The 16,891-nt window shown below is 38.9% G+C and overlaps 1 protein-coding gene across 2 annotated transcripts in view; it reads right to left on the minus strand.

The window, feature by feature from the left end:
* Positions 1-9,651: 9,651 nt before the first annotated feature.
* BICD2 (BICD cargo adaptor 2) overlaps positions 9,652-16,891 on the minus strand; it is a gene marked incomplete at its 5' end in the record, with an annotated part of 51,160 nt that continues 43,920 nt past the window's right edge. The window contains 2 exons of one of the 2 annotated variants that reach the window (XM_083869309.1): positions 9,675-12,867; positions 15,996-16,206. In XM_083869309.1, the coding sequence (XP_083725435.1) occupies positions 12,862-12,867; positions 15,996-16,206 (217 nt within the window). In that variant the 3' untranslated portion in view covers positions 9,675-12,861. Of the gene's footprint in view, positions 16,207-16,891 lie in introns of both variants that reach the window. The other variant, XM_083869308.1, reaches the window with a different exon arrangement.

Here is a 16,891-nt window from a genome sequence, read left to right on the forward strand (position 1 = left end):
AGCTTTCTGAGATTTAAGATCCCAGCTTCTTATCACAAGGAGTGAATAACAGAGAAGACCAAAAGTACCTATCAAGCAAACTCTCTCTGAAAGCACAAAGACATGGAAAATGGTCTTCACAAAGGCATTTTGCTTCAGGAAAAAAACAGCAAAAGGATGAAATGGAAAGTTGTCCGTGTTAGGCTTTAGTCTATTTTTTATTACCCAGTAGTTTGTCATTGCTCTTTACTTCCCCCCTGAAATAACCCATGTTGATGCAGGCATTAGCGTGGAAATATGTTGTTAAGCACTTCAACATTGTGGTGGAATGGAAACGCAGTTTTGCAGTGACGTTCCCAAAATTAATTTCTGTGGACTAATCATTCCAGAATAAAAGAAGTAGCTGTTCTAGATCAACTGTATGAGTAGGGTCTAAATAAACCAGAGTAAGAAAGCAGATTCACCAGTGATGAACCAATCTGGATTTCTTCTCACTTTGAAAATCCAACCTGCTACTGTCAAGATCCTACATTAAAGCATTAATGTACTTAATATACACAACAATATAAAAACATTAATATACACAAATTTAACACACAACTAGTGATTTCAGACATTTATTGCTGTAAAAAATGGATATGACTCTCCTAGATTAGTCCTGTCCTTTAAGATAGTGAGGTGGGTTCTCTACAGTGTTTTCACCAGAACAGATTCAAGATCATTGCTTGAATCATTGCTGCATGGTTATCAGGTATAATGGAGATTCAGTAGCAGAAAGAAACTTACAAATTGTTGGAAATTTCCCAGGTTCTTTGCTCTCATGAAAGCAAGGCCAATGCTAAAAAGCCTGAAGCTGAGACAAGCTTTATTTTAAGCATATAAACTTGTTAGATACAGCAGCAGAACACCAAATAACCAACATTCCTTAAAAATTACCTGTTTATTTCCTGTCCAATTCTTTCCCCACTCTAGCCAGCATTTTGGTTTGGTTTGTTTTTTAGGTTGTTTGTTTTGTTTGTTTGTGGGAGGTTTTTTTGGGGGGGTGTTTGTAGGGGGAATTGGTTTGGTTTTTTTCCTAGACAATTGGACCATTTTTTCTTTTAGGCACTCAGTATCTACAGTCTGGGTATGTGCAGAATTTAATTTGTATCGCTGACCAGAATCAGACAAGTTATTCTGGAGTGAGTTAACAATTTCAGCAAGTCGTAGCCATTGCTTTTTACCAGCAAAATTGTAACAGAGGACCACTGTCAGTTTTTTTACATCTGGGAAATAAGCCATGTCCCCAACCAAGGTAAACGGTGTAGAGTCAGAGAGAAGTTTCAGCAGATAAATAACAAAGAAAAGAAGAGCTCTGGTTTGCAGCTCTGCTAGAGATTGGAAGGAATAAAAAGCTAAGAGGAAGATGGTCTGACACTACCATCAAAAGAGCAAAACAGTGCAGATTTGGGAAGACAAAAGAAATTGCTGGGACACCTCCCCAGAATACTGGAATTTTCTTCCCAACTGAATTGAGAGGCATGCAATCACTTAAAACTGTAAAAAGCAAAATGATCCTGGGATCATTTACAGCACAGTTTGTGACTCTTGAGTAACAAGCATGGGATGCCACCTTTTATTGAGCTGCAGGCAGTAGATACATATCCAGCTCTGTAAAGCCCTTTTCTTCTAATGTAACAGTCTCAGGTACCTGAGCTGTTTCCCTTCATGTCTTATGGAGTCCATAATAGAAACAAGTCTGCCTTGTCAACATTTCTGTCATTTCTGCCATTCACACAGTTAGTGTCAAAGAAGTTGAAGATTCTCTTAAATAGATTAGAAACTGGTTGGAAACCTTCTGCAATGAATTGCATCATGCTGAACACCTGAAGGTCTTAGTTTTATTAAATCTTAGCTGCAAATTCTGCTTTGTGCCCACTACAACGAACTCCTTTAAGCTTTGAAGCACTGGGCAATGTCCATTGAATATGGTCTTTATCTTGGGCTGATTTTAATTGTTTAGATACCAATCCCTTGGTATCGAATGCACATGTGTGCAAGGTAAGAGTAAAGGGCCAATAAATGGAGTGTGAGTGGTTAGCAAAGTTCATACAAATATTCTCTCTTTCCAAAAATAAAAAAGTTGCCTGTCATATTACATTAAAATTCTGTTACAAGATGATCTCTCAAAGTAATTACAAAGTAATTCTCCTTCATGGTAAGCATTGCAGTTCAATGGGGATTACCACTGCATGTCCAGGAAAGATAGATTTAATGAGGGTAGGAACAACCTCTTCCAGTTTTAATGAGACATTGGAGACCAAAAAGCCAAGGCTTTGCAAATGCATGGGTTTTGTCTGACATGCTTTTCCTGTAGGAGATGCATGTTGTGTTTTCTTCTGGATCATGTAATCCTTGGCGTGACCCTCATGTTCTTTTCCCATCATATGACACTCTATGGCAAACACAGAGTTCCTTTGTGCATAGAGTCTTAATTTATAAATCTTGGAATTTTGATTGGAGTTTTCTTTCCTTTCTGAAAAGACTACTTTTCACATGAAAATGAAGATTTGAAGATTGCTGTGACGTCTTCTGAGTGTTTCTGCAATCTCATTCTCATGAATTTGCAGCTGAGCCTTTGCATTTGCAGATAAAGCAGAACTGCTTTATTTCTCATTTACAATGAGATTAAACCAGCAAATGTAATAAAAACAATTAAATTTTACAGCAGCACTGAAACTTAATCTGTTGCTTTTAAATTTTTTGGGGAAAAAAAGTCAGAAAAAAATAATTGATCAAAGGTAAGGTTTTCAAGGCAAAATATTTTTAAGCCAAAATCATACTGTGGTGGGGTTTGGTTTGTTGTGGTTTTTTGGCTTGTTTGGTTTTTTTTTTTTTTTTCTTTACAATGTCTTAGGCAAAAGCAAGTCTATTCCATATTCACCAACCCCACTTACCACAAATCCAGAGGGAAAAAACCCCACAGAACATTATATAGAAATAAGGAACTGCAGATAAAAGTAAAGCAGCCCTCCATTTGGGACACAGTAGCTTTTACATTCTGGCATGATACTTTTAAGCAAAGTGAAATAGTATTTTACCTGCACATCATGAAGTACTTGAACTTAAATATTCGCTGGGGCTTGAATGTCAATTTTTATTAGCACTGAGACATTTCCAGTCCTGGACTTTCTAATATCACTGGTATTCTTTATACACTGACTTAACAGGATTTTTTTCATTTAAATTGATTCAGATCTTTTTAAGGTGATATACTTCAGAGTTGTTATATGGGCTCTCTGAAAGCAGAAATAGGTTCATGCAACAGGTAATGAATGATCAGTGCACCACCTGTTTTTGGAGCCTGATCTCCACAGCTGAATATATCCTCTGTATCCATGGAGGGCACAAGAGCCATTCTTCATCTTTTAAATGCTGGGCTGGAGAAAACAATAATCCTGTGGCCATTGCTTGACAAAAAACAACGAGCTACAAGGGTGGTAGATCCATTCACTTATGTCTCTGGGGTATAAAATGAGGGTGGATCACTAGGGGACTCATAATATGTTGTTTAGAAAGGCTACACTTGATGTGTGACTGTCCATCCTCACCAGAGAGGATGAGGAGGAGGTATTGCTGACCACTAGCTAATAGCCAACATGTGTGACAGACAGCAGAATCCTCACCTCTCAGTGGGTGTCTCTCTGTTTACTGACTGTTGCCAGAATACCAGAATTCATGGCAGTAGTGGTATAGAAACCTCTGTGGATAAATTCGGTTCTGTTTACTGTGGGTTTGCATTTATATTTTTAAATTACTTAAAACTGTTGGCTTTTCAGATGTGCACATTAATTTGCAGCAGTGGGGGTGAACTCAGTGACCCAGAAGATCCTTTCAGCTCCCATGTTCATAATTTATTCTTGTATCCCATTATAAAGTAAATGAGGAGCTATAGCTTGTCACCATTCAATTAAACACTTTTAAATAACACTGACTTTTGCATTACCTTCAAAAACAAGATATGCTTTATGAACTGAATAATGCATCAATGGTGATGTGTTTCACAATCAATGACTTTCAGGAACACAAATCCCATTATTCAAAAGGAAAAAGCACAGAGGTACCTAAGTGCTTTTAACAATTAGCAGGATTAGAGTTAAGACTTTTCAAAAATTAAATAATCTAAAGGGCACTGTAGATTTTATCCAAGATTCTCAGTACCCTGAAATCAGCCAAACTGAGATTCTGTCAGATTGCTGCTTTGATTAGAAAGGTACTAAAACTGGAATCTCTGGCAAACAGGAGAGGGAAATACTGTTTTTATTTCCTGGGCAGCACTAGATTAGAAATTTACTCCAGAAATGTTGACTTCTAATACATGCCACAGTAGTCTGGCAGATATAAGGTATAGCTTTTTAACAGAAAGAGGGAATTCCAGCACTTGATTTGTGTCACCCTAGCCACTGTTAATCTGGGTTCAGAAACAAACACTGACTCATTTTGAATTCTGATAAAAGAGTTTTCATCTTTTTTTTGTCACTCTACCTACATTTCATCAATTATGGAATTACTCTGTTACTTAAGGGTGACCCAGCAAATTAGCTGAAGCCAAAATATTTAGTAAAACTTTACTCTGGGAAAAAACAAAACAAAATGGTTAGTACAATATTTCTGTAATCTATTATTAAATTATCCGGAATACAGATGTATGTTTCTTAAAAACAGATTGTCTGTGACTCTTCATGAAAGTCCTCAAAGGTTCTCATAAAGTTTCACACCAGCCATCATCAATTGCTCTACTCACAGACCTCGTTGGTCTATGTATTACCAGCTCTTGGCAACTGCAAGAGTGTCATGAGTTACTCCTGCAGCCATCAGTTGCCCTTGCGGCCACATGTGCTACAGCCCAGGGCCATCACTACAGTCCTGCTTAGTGGAGTCATTTAAGCAGAGGCAAAGGGAAAGGTCTCCATATAGCTCCTGCCCTACAATGACATGTGTGTTTTCTGTCACATGGGAGATCTCATGTTACATCTGTACCCAGGAAAGCAGGTAAGTAAGCCTCATTTATTAAATGAGTCAGTTTATCCAGAAAGTCAGATTCCATCTCCTGTCTTCAAGGAATCAGTGGGCCAACCCTCACACAGAATGTATTGGATGGATCAGCAAATACCTTAAGTGACTTTTAAAAAAAAATTTAAAATCACAGAATCATAAAATGGTTTGGATTGGAAGTAATCTTAAAAGATGATCTAATTCCAACACCCATATATATATATTTGTACAATTATATAAATCTTGAACTTCCTTGAAAGTCATAATCTGTGATTGGCTTTTTAGCCAAAGCACTTTTATTTCTAGATATTTATCTCCCAAAATATATACTAGATTTAATTTTTACCTTGTGCAGACCTTTTGGATATACTTAATAGACAGGAGATGTTAGACTATCTGTTTGTCTTCATGTCTATATTTTCTTAGCTGTCACTATGATGAGCAAAGGCAGGCTTTAAGTAGTGTGGTCTTAACTAGTAATCCATTTGTGAGGCTTAAATACTTTTCCACCAGCAGCAACAGTTCCAGCATATGACTTCACTCCTAAGTTAAAAAATACAATTGGAGATGAACTGCAGATCTAAGAGTGGAGTTTCTGGTGGAGTACCTTCAAATGTCTGAGACAAATCAAATCTTTCTAGGAGCGCTAATAGCCTTTAATTGTTGATTAAATAATATCATTATTTACTACTTTTCATGTAGCAGGTTGATCTGCTAGTGAGAAATTGCACCCATTTTGGCAGGTATACCACTGGGACTAATTACTGGAGTTTCCACATCAGCTCTTGGCAGCTAAACTTCCTAAACTAATGAAACTAGGCATGTATGTGGCATGTATGTGGCCACGCTATCCATTACATAATGAGATTTTTGATTGATTTCAGTAGTTTAGCTTTGTTCCTCTCTGTACAATAGGATGATGTCTGCTGCAGGACCCTCGGCTTTGCCTGCCTGTTTTTTTACCTTTCACAAAGCCCCCCTGCAAGCTGACAATGCCAGTGAGTGGTGAGCTGAGAATGTGCAGAAATACTCACTTATAGGCAGCCACACCTCCCAGCCGGGCCACTGGCTGCTGGACTCGGCTGGGATGAAACCTTGGCCATGCTGATTGAAGCAGTGCTCTCAGACTCGGGGTTATGGATGGGCAAAGGGGAAGGTGCAGACCAAACTCCCACTGCTTGCCAGCCACTCTGTCAAACTTGTGACCTAGCACACAGTTAAAGACAGCTTTTGCTGCACCAACCCATTCCTGCTAGGCATTGAAATTAACAAGCAGGGCAAGTTTTATGCACAACAGATCCTGTGCAAGTCGAGAATAGTTATGTGACACATGGACAACTGATGAATACTCAGGAAGTGAACTGGGTTACCAGAGCAATCCAAAAAAAAAAAAAAAAAAAAAAAAAAAAGAGAGAGAGAAATAAAAACTTCTTCTCAATTGTGGTTCCATTTATTGTCTGTCATGTGACTCAAGATAATCACTTGCAGCACTGGTATCCATTTATAAAGCTTCATACTCCTGAGCTGCCAAGCCAGTGATTTGCTGAAAGAGCAAGAAATACATCCGAGGTGAGCTGTACAAAACCATGGGTAACCATGGCAAACCTGAACAAAAGGGAGAAGGGCAGGGATGAAGGGGAGAATTCTTGAGACAAAAGTCAAATCTTTTAGTGTGGAAGAAGTGTGACCAGCTTTGATCTGCTCTCAGCTCCCATTTTCCTTGAAGCAGCAGAGGGTCCTGTGAACAGATGAGCCCTGCTGGCTGGTGCTGCCTGGCTCTCTCTGGCTCTCTCAGGCTCTGCCTGGCTCTCTCTGGCCTGGTCTGGCCCTCTCTGGCACTGCCATCTCGTGTTCTCTGCCAGAATTGCTCCCTGATCACACAGAGCTGCCAGTAACTCTATTTTACATGTTCAGGCATAAGGGTCACATCCCTTTTATGCTTCTTACTGTTTTTCAGCTCCCCCCACGGAGTCTTATCCCTCCATGCAGACCACAGCCAAAGTTGTTTCTCCAAGCTGACTTCCAAAGGGAGTTGCTCTGGAGATTCAGCAACTGCGTAATTATGTGTATTGGTGAGAGATGGTAGCTGAGAATTCTGTCCCTACGGACAAAAGACAAAACCACAAGGAACTTACTTTTACAAATTGAATCTTATCTTTGAGACCTGTTACTAAACAACCTCTTGATTACCAGCTAAAAAGAATTAATGCTTTTCCCATCTTAATAAGGCAGGGTAATTTTAGGATACTCGTTAGAGCCAGGAAAGATCACGCGATAAAACCTCCCTCCGACACTGTCCATGGCATGTCAGCACTCTGCTCCCTGATGGAGACGTCGGGCTGCTGAACAGGAGAGAGATTTCTGCTCCAGCTCCAGGACTCTTGATATGTGGCTCAATAAAGGTTTGTTGTTCATCTGGCAATAGCAGGAAGCTGATGTTTCACTACTGGATCAAGTATTTCATTCTTCATCTCTTGATAAAGCTTTGAGCTGCATTAATTTGAATTCCAGGGTAGAAGCTACAGAGGAAAAAAGCTAAGCAACATTTGAGATTGTTGAGTCAGAACTGCCTGAATGTTTACTCAATATAATTAGAAATAACTGTCATAGTTAGGAGCAATCTCACCACCAGAAATTAAGGGGAAAATGTTTGTTATTATGGAATTACCAAATTGAGTGTTTTTCCTAAATTTAAGTTAGCATGTGTCTGAATGCTGGGACAATGTTGAACTGAAAATTTCTGTGTAAAAAATAGGGAGTAAAGGTTTGTGGAGAAGATATAGAAGAAATGATGTCAAGCAATATGAAGAAGTGTATAGTTAAATGAAATTTTTCTTATTCTCTCCTTAAACTTAATAATGGAGAATTGTAATTCCTCAAATAGACTGCTGTTTGAAAAGCAGAAATGACCAGTTTCAAAAAAAGATTTTAAAATGCTGGTTTTTAGAATGGATCATGTAATTGCTAGTGAGAATTTATTTTTAAAAGTTTTGTTATTTTGGCATTTTTTTTCCTTATATGATTGCTTTAAAACCATATAGTAAATCATCAGTATGGAAGTTTCCTCTGCTTGTTAAGCCTGCTACAATATTTTAGCCTAGGATATTCACAGCCCAAATGTCCACCTGCTGACATTTATTTTAAAAGTAACAACAGATATGCTTCAAATATATTAAATTGTTCAAAATTCTTGCGACATAAAGAGAATCACACAGGTATGTTTGGCCTACACAGAATGTCCTTCTAATGTGACACTTGATTCGGTCAAAAGCTGCTACAGTATTTGGGGATTCTGCCCTGAAAGTAATTTTCAACTTAGTTAAATCCTTATTCTGATGAGGCCAGTGGAGGTCTGTACATGCACTAACTCACCTCAGCCTGCCTTAAACTCATCTCGTCTACAAGCTTTGCTTATGTATGTAACTTTCACCTGTAAGTAATACATTATATACATTGTCCTAGTTAGATATCAGTATAGATTTGGTCTAAATTTAAAAAATTTTCTCAGGTTTTCTCCAGCCCAGTCACAAACATCAGCTTTCATTACACTGCTCCCACTCAGTGTATTACCTTTGCTTCAAAAGTACTCTAACATCTAGAACCAGATCCAGCCTGTTAGCTGGCTTTCATGGGTTTTTTGTTTTCTAAACAGTTGCTGGACCTAAGACATTTTCCAACCCCTTCACTTGATAACTATCAAAACTGATGGCTTCCTTCAGGAGCAGCACGTCCCAAAAGGACAGGGCTGGCTAAAGGGCAGATCAGCTCTCATGTTACCTTTGAGATACCAGTAAGGATGAGGAAAAACGTTCCCCTCCCACAAGCTGTGCTAGCTCCTTCTTGAGGAAATTTGCATTTCCACTGGGAAGCGGCATCTTCCCCTCCCTTCCTGGGAAAGGACAGAAGAAGCTATCTTTTGAGTAGTTTGAATATGAGTGACTTTCCCAACAACGACTAATGAATATTTGATTGAAACTTTCATAGATAAACATTCAAAATAACCTTCAAAAATAAGAATAAACTCAGAATAATCATTAACTAGCTGCTTTGCTTGGTTATGAGCTCCCAGAGGCGATCTTTATAGTTTTTAATTGTTTCTTCAAAGTTCTTGAAGATGCAAAAATACCTTTTCCTCATCCTGTAGGTCCATCTACTACATCAGCCTTTAAAAATCACAAGAATGTGAATATATTTTGGAAACTCTAACTACCATAAATATTTGTTTGGCTGAATTTTACCATGTTATCTAGTGGCATCTCCAAAAAGCACCTCTGTCTTAATTTTGATTGCCTTCATCCCACAAGTCTCATCCTTAGGCATCTCAGTACATCCAGAAATCTGCCCCGTTCCTCTTTCTGGAAGTGAGCAATTGGCTTTCAAGCCTCATTGCAAGAAACAAAGGATCACTGCTGAATTACTAACTCCACAGCAAGCAGGAGTGTGACATTTGCTGGCAGATTCCTCTCCCAGAAACTTAATTGCAGCCACATCTGCAGCTGGAATGCTGAACCCACCCTCCATCTCTGCAGAGGCAACATTTCCTCCAGGGCTTAGGGAGGGGATTCTTCTACACAGAAAAGAGTCAAAGAAATTAATGTTTTAATCAATAGCCATTCACTAGACAAGCTTTTAATGTAAATACTCTCCTCTGACTGTTTTCTCATTTTCTTTCTTACTAAAGCATTATTGAATGACCCTGTTTTACTGTTTCACAGGTCAGCTCTCACATGCATGCAGATGGATTTACATGTTTCTTCTGTAGACTGTCCTGCAGGTAAAGCTCCTGTTACAGAAAATGCAGATCTCTACAAGCAGGGTAAGTATCCCAGCACGCATGCTCTGCTAGTTCACTGCATACCCCTGAGCAAGTGTTTTCAATGCCCAAGGAAAAACTGGCATCTTGCACTCCAGCTATAAATTATATTGAGGCGCCGGTGTCAGGCAGCTGACTCCTGCCAAGTAAGAGAAACAAGCAGCAGAATGGTTCTGAGAATCCCACCTGGGGGCACAAGAGTTGTTAAACTAGAACATAAAACCATATTTAATGTTTCTAGGAGACAATATGAAGTCATTGATCCAGGAACATCTTTGTATTGATGGGGCAAACTTCAGGCTTGCCCCGAGAGTTTTGGCATTCTCCTTCATGGGCTTTTTGTGAGTTTGTTTGCTAATTTTAGTGGACAAACAGCAACTTAATGCATTTTCACAGAATCCCTGACAGGTTGGAAGGGACTTCAAAGACCATCTTGTTCCACCCCGCTGCCATGAGCAAGTACATCTCCCACTAGACCAGGGGTCTCAGGGAATACTGCCAGGCCAGGAGATACTTCCAGGGAAGTGTTCAGGGCTAGGCTCTAGGAGCCCTAAGAGTATGTGAGTATTTTGGAGAGTATACGAGAAATTAAGATGCAATTTCAGGATGACTTGGCACCACAGCCTTAATCCTACTCTTACTTTCTATGTACCAGTAGTACAAGTGTTTATAAGGCTATTCAGTGACACACATGAAATGAGTCTGATCCAGGCCAAAACTAATCCATGAAGATGACACAGAATAGGAGAAGATGGTGCTCCCTGAATGTGAGCACAAATAATTAATTTTCTAGTTCTGCAGAAAACTTCATGTGATGTATTCAGTTTCTTTCAGATAAAAATCAGTATTTATTTGGGCCCTGGCTGAAAATCCCTTCAGCAGATGATTTAAACCAGCACCTTCTTGAACCACAAAACCAACAGGCAGAACACGCAATTCCTTTTGTCTTTTATTGCTCCTGCCAATGTGACTACCTTTACGCAGGCACATTGCTTTCCTAGATTAAAAACTGTTTTATTAATCAGGAAGCAGTGTTTTGACTTCCACCCCACCTCCTAAGGTTATCCAATTAACACACAGTTATTCTTTTAAGAATTTATCTTTTTTGTTTTTTTGGATCTGTGTAAAGGTTACTTGGCAAGAATACATGCACAGGACGTTAAATGGAGACCAACCCACCGCTAAAAGGTAATGCACATAGAACATAATACAGTACTTTGACATCATTTCAAATAAATACCCACATACAAATGTAGTAGTTTTAAATGCAACAATATTTCTTATGAATCAATAGTGTAACAGAATATGGAAATAAAAGTCCCCACATCTAGGAATAATAATGCTTTTTCCAGCAAACAGAAATCTTTTCTGCACTGTCAATATTAGTTCAATTTGTACTTTTTTTGAGAAGTGGGAAGGCTCCCCTCCGGCAAGTACCAATTTAATCATCCACACGAGGCTCACCAAGCCATTGAGAACCTGGCATGGCTTGTTGATACGCTTCTCTGTTTCTGTTTGCTGAAATCACAATTAGATACAACATGCAAAGGAGATCCTGATGTGCTGCGGTTCACATCTGCACACAGCGCTGTGGCTCCTGCCCCGCCACCGCCCACAGACAGCAACATTCCCGACGCCTTCCCGGACTAACACCATAAATGTGGTCATACACTGCTCATCTGTTCAACACGAGTCCACTTGGTTCCGAAAGTGTAGTCGGGTTTGTTCAGGTTTGTGGTTTTGACTTTTTTCCCCCCTATACCCCTGAATTTGCAAGGATTTGCATGATGAAATATCATTGACTAACAGAATTTTTTACAATTCCTTGAATATATAAACTCTATAGTAAGCCTACCATTAAAAATGTGCGAAATGGGAGTTCACTTTGCACTTATTGCTCCACATCTTTAACAAATTCCAAACCAGCCATTCCATTCCTCCTAAGTGACAGCACTTAGTCTACGCTACTCTAAGAGTCTCCCTTCAAATGATCAAAGGCACTACTGGCAATAATGAGTGACAGAAAGGCGCTGACAGATAACACCCTATCACTGACCACTTTAGAATTTTTCTTTCTAAATGTACCATAATTTGGCACAATAAAATGAAAAAGTAACAAAACAATTCCAATTTGGAATTTAACTGGTATAGTTGTATAAAATTCTGTTAATCGATAATACTTCAACTTCCTAAAACCCAGGAATTCTGGAATTTATATGTAATACTACTTATTTAATATTTTTCAAGTGCCTATTACTGTTTTAACCAGAGCAAAGTCAAGTTTTCTTCTTGTTACATTGAACTATTCCTAAGAATAATAATACAATATGAAAAAAACCCCAGAATTTGAATACCCTGGATTTCTTAATGAACATGGCAGTTAAAAAAAATCAGTAATTTAAACATATAAAGCATAACATTTTAATAAAAAAAATGCTGAAGCACAGCACATAGTTTAGCAGAGCTCCTGCTTTTTGTTGAAACTCTTTTCTAATCACAATCTAGAGCCCCCCCCAAATCTCTGCCACATGCTGATATATAATTCATAAGTCACAAGTTTCAAATTGGAGAGAGACTATGAGCACAAACCACTGCATTTATATAAACTCTTCTACATAAGGAATTAAAGAAGCTAAAGAAAAATATCAAAAGTGCACAGGTTTAACAATCAGGTAAAAAATGACCATCTGCAATGAAGTAAATTCCCCCATCCAACATTTCTAGGAGAGCACAGACTATAATGGTGACAGACTAATGGGCACAGACTAATATGGTGAGCATTACATTTGAAGTAGGTTTCTTCAGCACTTGTAAGGTTTCTTACTGCAGCAGCATTTATAGGTAAAGCTTGTTTGTTTTATAGCTTCAGGCAGTAAGGGAAGGTTTCAGGTAGTATATAGGAAAAGATGTTTTCAAAAGTTAGGATGGGGTCAGTGGTTTCCATTCTGTGTGCAATGGGCCACCACTTTGAACCACAGTGAGGAGGGCTAAGAAATGCTGTTGCACTGTTGGAAAGGCCTTCTCCGGGGACTACTCTACAGCTGAAAAATGGAAAAATAAAATAGCATTAGGAAAAAAAAATCAGTGTTTATTTCTAAATCAACTGAAAACTTAACCCCATTCATGTGCTGCACAGGCAGGTTAGTTGGCTGAGGGTCTGTTAGCTGGCCTGGGGGAACAGCAGCCACTCCAGCTTGCAGATGCCTTCCCACTGGGTGAACAAGGCTTTGTGGGCTCAGCCTGGAAGCAATAGCTTTGCAGAAAGAAGGATTCTTACAAGTACTGAATAAAGCTTTGCTCTTCAAGCATAAGTTAAAAGCAGTGAGTGTGCAAGAAATGTTTTCAGTGAAGCTTTAGGTTCCCCAGAAACATGCAGGTCAGTATATCATGCAGGCCTATGCAGAGAATCATTCAGAAGAGCCTGCTTACAGAGGTAGGTGATGGCTTAAGGAATTTTCCATGCTTTACCCCAACCCTTTGAGACTGATATGAAAGACTTACAGCAAATGAACATCTCAAGAAATTGTTAATCAAGAATTAAAAGACTCAGTCTTAAATATTATCTAAAAATATAAACAGCAGGATCAAGTCACTTTACACCATTCCTCAGGTCTTTTTCTGACAGGATAAACCATACTGGTGATTGACTCAAACAGCAGTCAGGCTGGCTCTTCAGGTTTCTTAAATATTTGCAGAAATGACTGAAATTGGAAATGATCACTAAGGCTATTGGGCTAATAGCAAAATTGCTTGTACTTGGAACTGAAAGAATGGGCCAAGCCTGCAAGCAATAGCCACTGTCTGGTAACACCAAAATTGTTACAGAAAAATCCAACTAATTTGAAAAGAAACCTAACAATGCATCCAATTAGTTTCTCCAGCTTACCTTTTTGCCATCAGTATTTCACAAAAGTACTGTCACTAGAGACACGGAAGCAGTGAAAACTGTGTTAAAGATCCCTACTAAGGTGGAAGCAGAATTGTTACCGAGTCTATTAGAGCAGAGGAAGTTAGCATTCAAAGGCCTGCTTTCACCACATATATTTAAATTGTACTTAATGTAGGAATGAGAAAAATAAAGGCCTTTTGGAAGATTGTGCAGCAAAAAGAAAAGCAGGATTGAAAATTATAAAAGATGTCTCTTCTAAAATATCAAGCCTGCTATTTAGCAATATTAAAGCTCAAATTCAGGATAATTCAGTATTTTCTAAAAGAAGTAATAACAGACGCACAGGGCCTAGTTTCTAAAACCAGAATTGAAATTTGTTTAAAACCCTAAGCAGTCATGTTTTAGAAATGTATTAGAATTGAATCACTTGAGGTTTTTTTCTTCCTCTAAAGATCAATAAATGCAATTCTGGGTCTGGGCTGCAGCATTTCCATGGTTCCTAGCTTTGTAGCAAAGTTCCATTTGTTTCAAATCTCACTATATTAATTTAGAAGACTTCCTCACAACATGCCTAAAAATATCTGGGAAGCCAAAATCTCCCACAGTTTCTCCTCAGTAGGAAAACCAGCCATGCTCTTATCAGGTTCTGTGAGCACCAGGGTACCTCCTGCATGCGCATGGAGCAAGCTGTGAGCATCAACAGGGATGGGCAGGGGAGCACAACCACAGCACAAGGTTAGAATGGCTTTGGGAACCACACTATCAAGCACTCACCAGCACAGGCTTGCATTTCTTTTAGTAACACTACAGGCATATAAAAGTATTTGAAAGAGTACAAAACCAACAGGGCTTTACATTAAAATAAAGTCTGAGGCTAGGCACTTCAAACTCCAGGTTAAACAAAGAACTATGCCTTTCAGTGCTCCACAAATTTTCCACAATTTTAGAAGCAACATTTTCAATCTTTTTCTCTTATGTAGGCACCAATTATAAAGTACACTTTTATACTATCAAACTTATTATAATTAAGTGGGTAAAAAGGCCCCTTAAAAGTTCAGTATCAGACAAAGGTTTATTTATTTTTAAAGATTAGTATGTGCACTAAGCTACTTCATAAATCATTATTAGCAGGATGATCTGGATCAATTTCCTGTGCCTCTAACGTAGAGCCCTGTGAAACACATGGCTTGCATATGGAATGCCATATCTTCCATGTACTTAAAAAAATTCTAAGAGCTCTGAAATGCTGCCTATTTAGGTTAATACTGAGAGCTGAGAAAAACTGTTTGTGACCAACAATGCTAGACCATAGTCACATTAATTCTACACATACATATTGTGTGGCTACAGGTTCTTTCCCATACGGGATATCTCAGACAGGTTCTTTCCAAAGTGTTATGCTTGCAAGGAGCAACAAAAGACCACACAGATCCTTTTAGGACATAACTTCTTAAAGAGAAACTATTTACCACGTAGAATCCCAATTCTTAACATTTTAAATTTTGTATCAGATTGAGTTAACATTGCATATTTTTAATATAAATGTGCAAGCTTCTTCTGATTATCCCTCTGAAGAGAAGGACGCAGAGTGCAGATAATGTACCAAGTTTTCTTCTAGCTTTTATAGTCTATAAAAGCTTCAGGACTTTCGTTAGTGGTGATAGAACAGCAAGTATTTAACATCTGCTGCAACAGGCAAATTAAGTTTGACTCCAGTTTCCAAACGCTTTGCATTCCCAAGACATAGCCCTAATATTAACCTTTGCTTTTCACCACTTAAGCCACAGTAACAAGGAAGGTTTTCTGTTTGTTTCTGCCTATGAAAGCATTTATTGAAGTATGCTGCAACCCTGGAGAAAGGATCACATTTGTGCTATACAAACTACAATAAGTAACACCAGATATATAATCTTACCAGGTGTACTCTTAACACTTACCATAAACAGCAAACCCCAGACATGTCAATTGTGGAAAAAGCTAATTGCTTTCCACTATTAACTTGTTAATAGCATCCCCATACTTATGCATTAGTTACAGTTAAGACCACTGTAATACAGTCTGTATTACCTGGATCAACAACATACTAGTACAAGTCAACTCACTGTGACGTTAGATAGTGGGGATTTACGCTGACAGTTACAGCATAAAATAAGATGCAGAATCTGGTTTTTCTAGACGTGTGTCCTAGTCACAATAGATTTTGTATTTCTCACTATAAAACACCTGGTTGTTCAAGACAGATCCTTCAGACCTGTCTCCACAGGACCGAACGTGACTTACACTGGGGTTACTGCCCTTGGCTTTGGAGGCAGACTTTGTGCGCACCCTTTTGGACTGCTCGTGGTCCAGTTCCAAATGTTCCAGGCGCTGGGTCAAGGCCAGTTTCTGTTGGATAGCCATCCGAAGCAAGGAGTTCAGAGTCTTCTTCTCATCTTCGGCTGCTGCAAGTTGCCGCTGCATTTCATCCAGCTGTGTGACATATTCATCACATCTGCAATGAAATACATCAATCTTTAGCAATCCTGGTTCTGTTATAACCACCTTCCAAAACAAGCCCTCGTGTCCAGCCTATATAGGAATGATAGCTTGCAGCTGCTTCACACACAGTCTTAAACATGAACTTCAACTAAACTTGTAGAAAAACCACAACTACTTCTCATTGGGGTTCTTAAAAACCCATACTCAGTGCTTATGTTTGTGCCTTTTAAGATGGTGTATCATTAACAGCCTCCTTGAAGAGCAGAAGTATGGAGCCTGATGTAACTGTACTCATGTCTAATGTCAGTGAGATGTCCTCCCATGGCAAGTAGACACCCCACGCAGTCATACTACTTTTGCCTCTGCCTACAGAGGATCACAGTGGTTCTAAGCTTTGGGCTGGAAAGGGTCTGAGGGCAGCAACAGCAGCATTGTGAAATGGCCACCTGAACTGTGCCGTTTGTTACTTTACACAAAGCCCAAGTAACAAATCTCCAGTGGTGACCGAACAGCACTATTAAAAACAACCATCTTTCAGAATTCTACTTTAACCCACTCCAATTATGCTATAAATAGTGGTTGTCTTCTCAATAGCAAGTGACCTTTATTTAACTGTTCTCACCACCAAATCAAATTTAAAACAAGTAAAGGAACTGAGTTAGTGGGAAGGCTGTGGTAAAGTTGTATGAATGCCTCAA

This window comes from Zosterops lateralis, assembly GCF_965231275.1.
Source record: "Zosterops lateralis genome assembly, chromosome: 11".
Classification (NCBI taxonomy): domain Eukaryota; kingdom Metazoa; phylum Chordata; class Aves; order Passeriformes; family Zosteropidae; genus Zosterops; species Zosterops lateralis.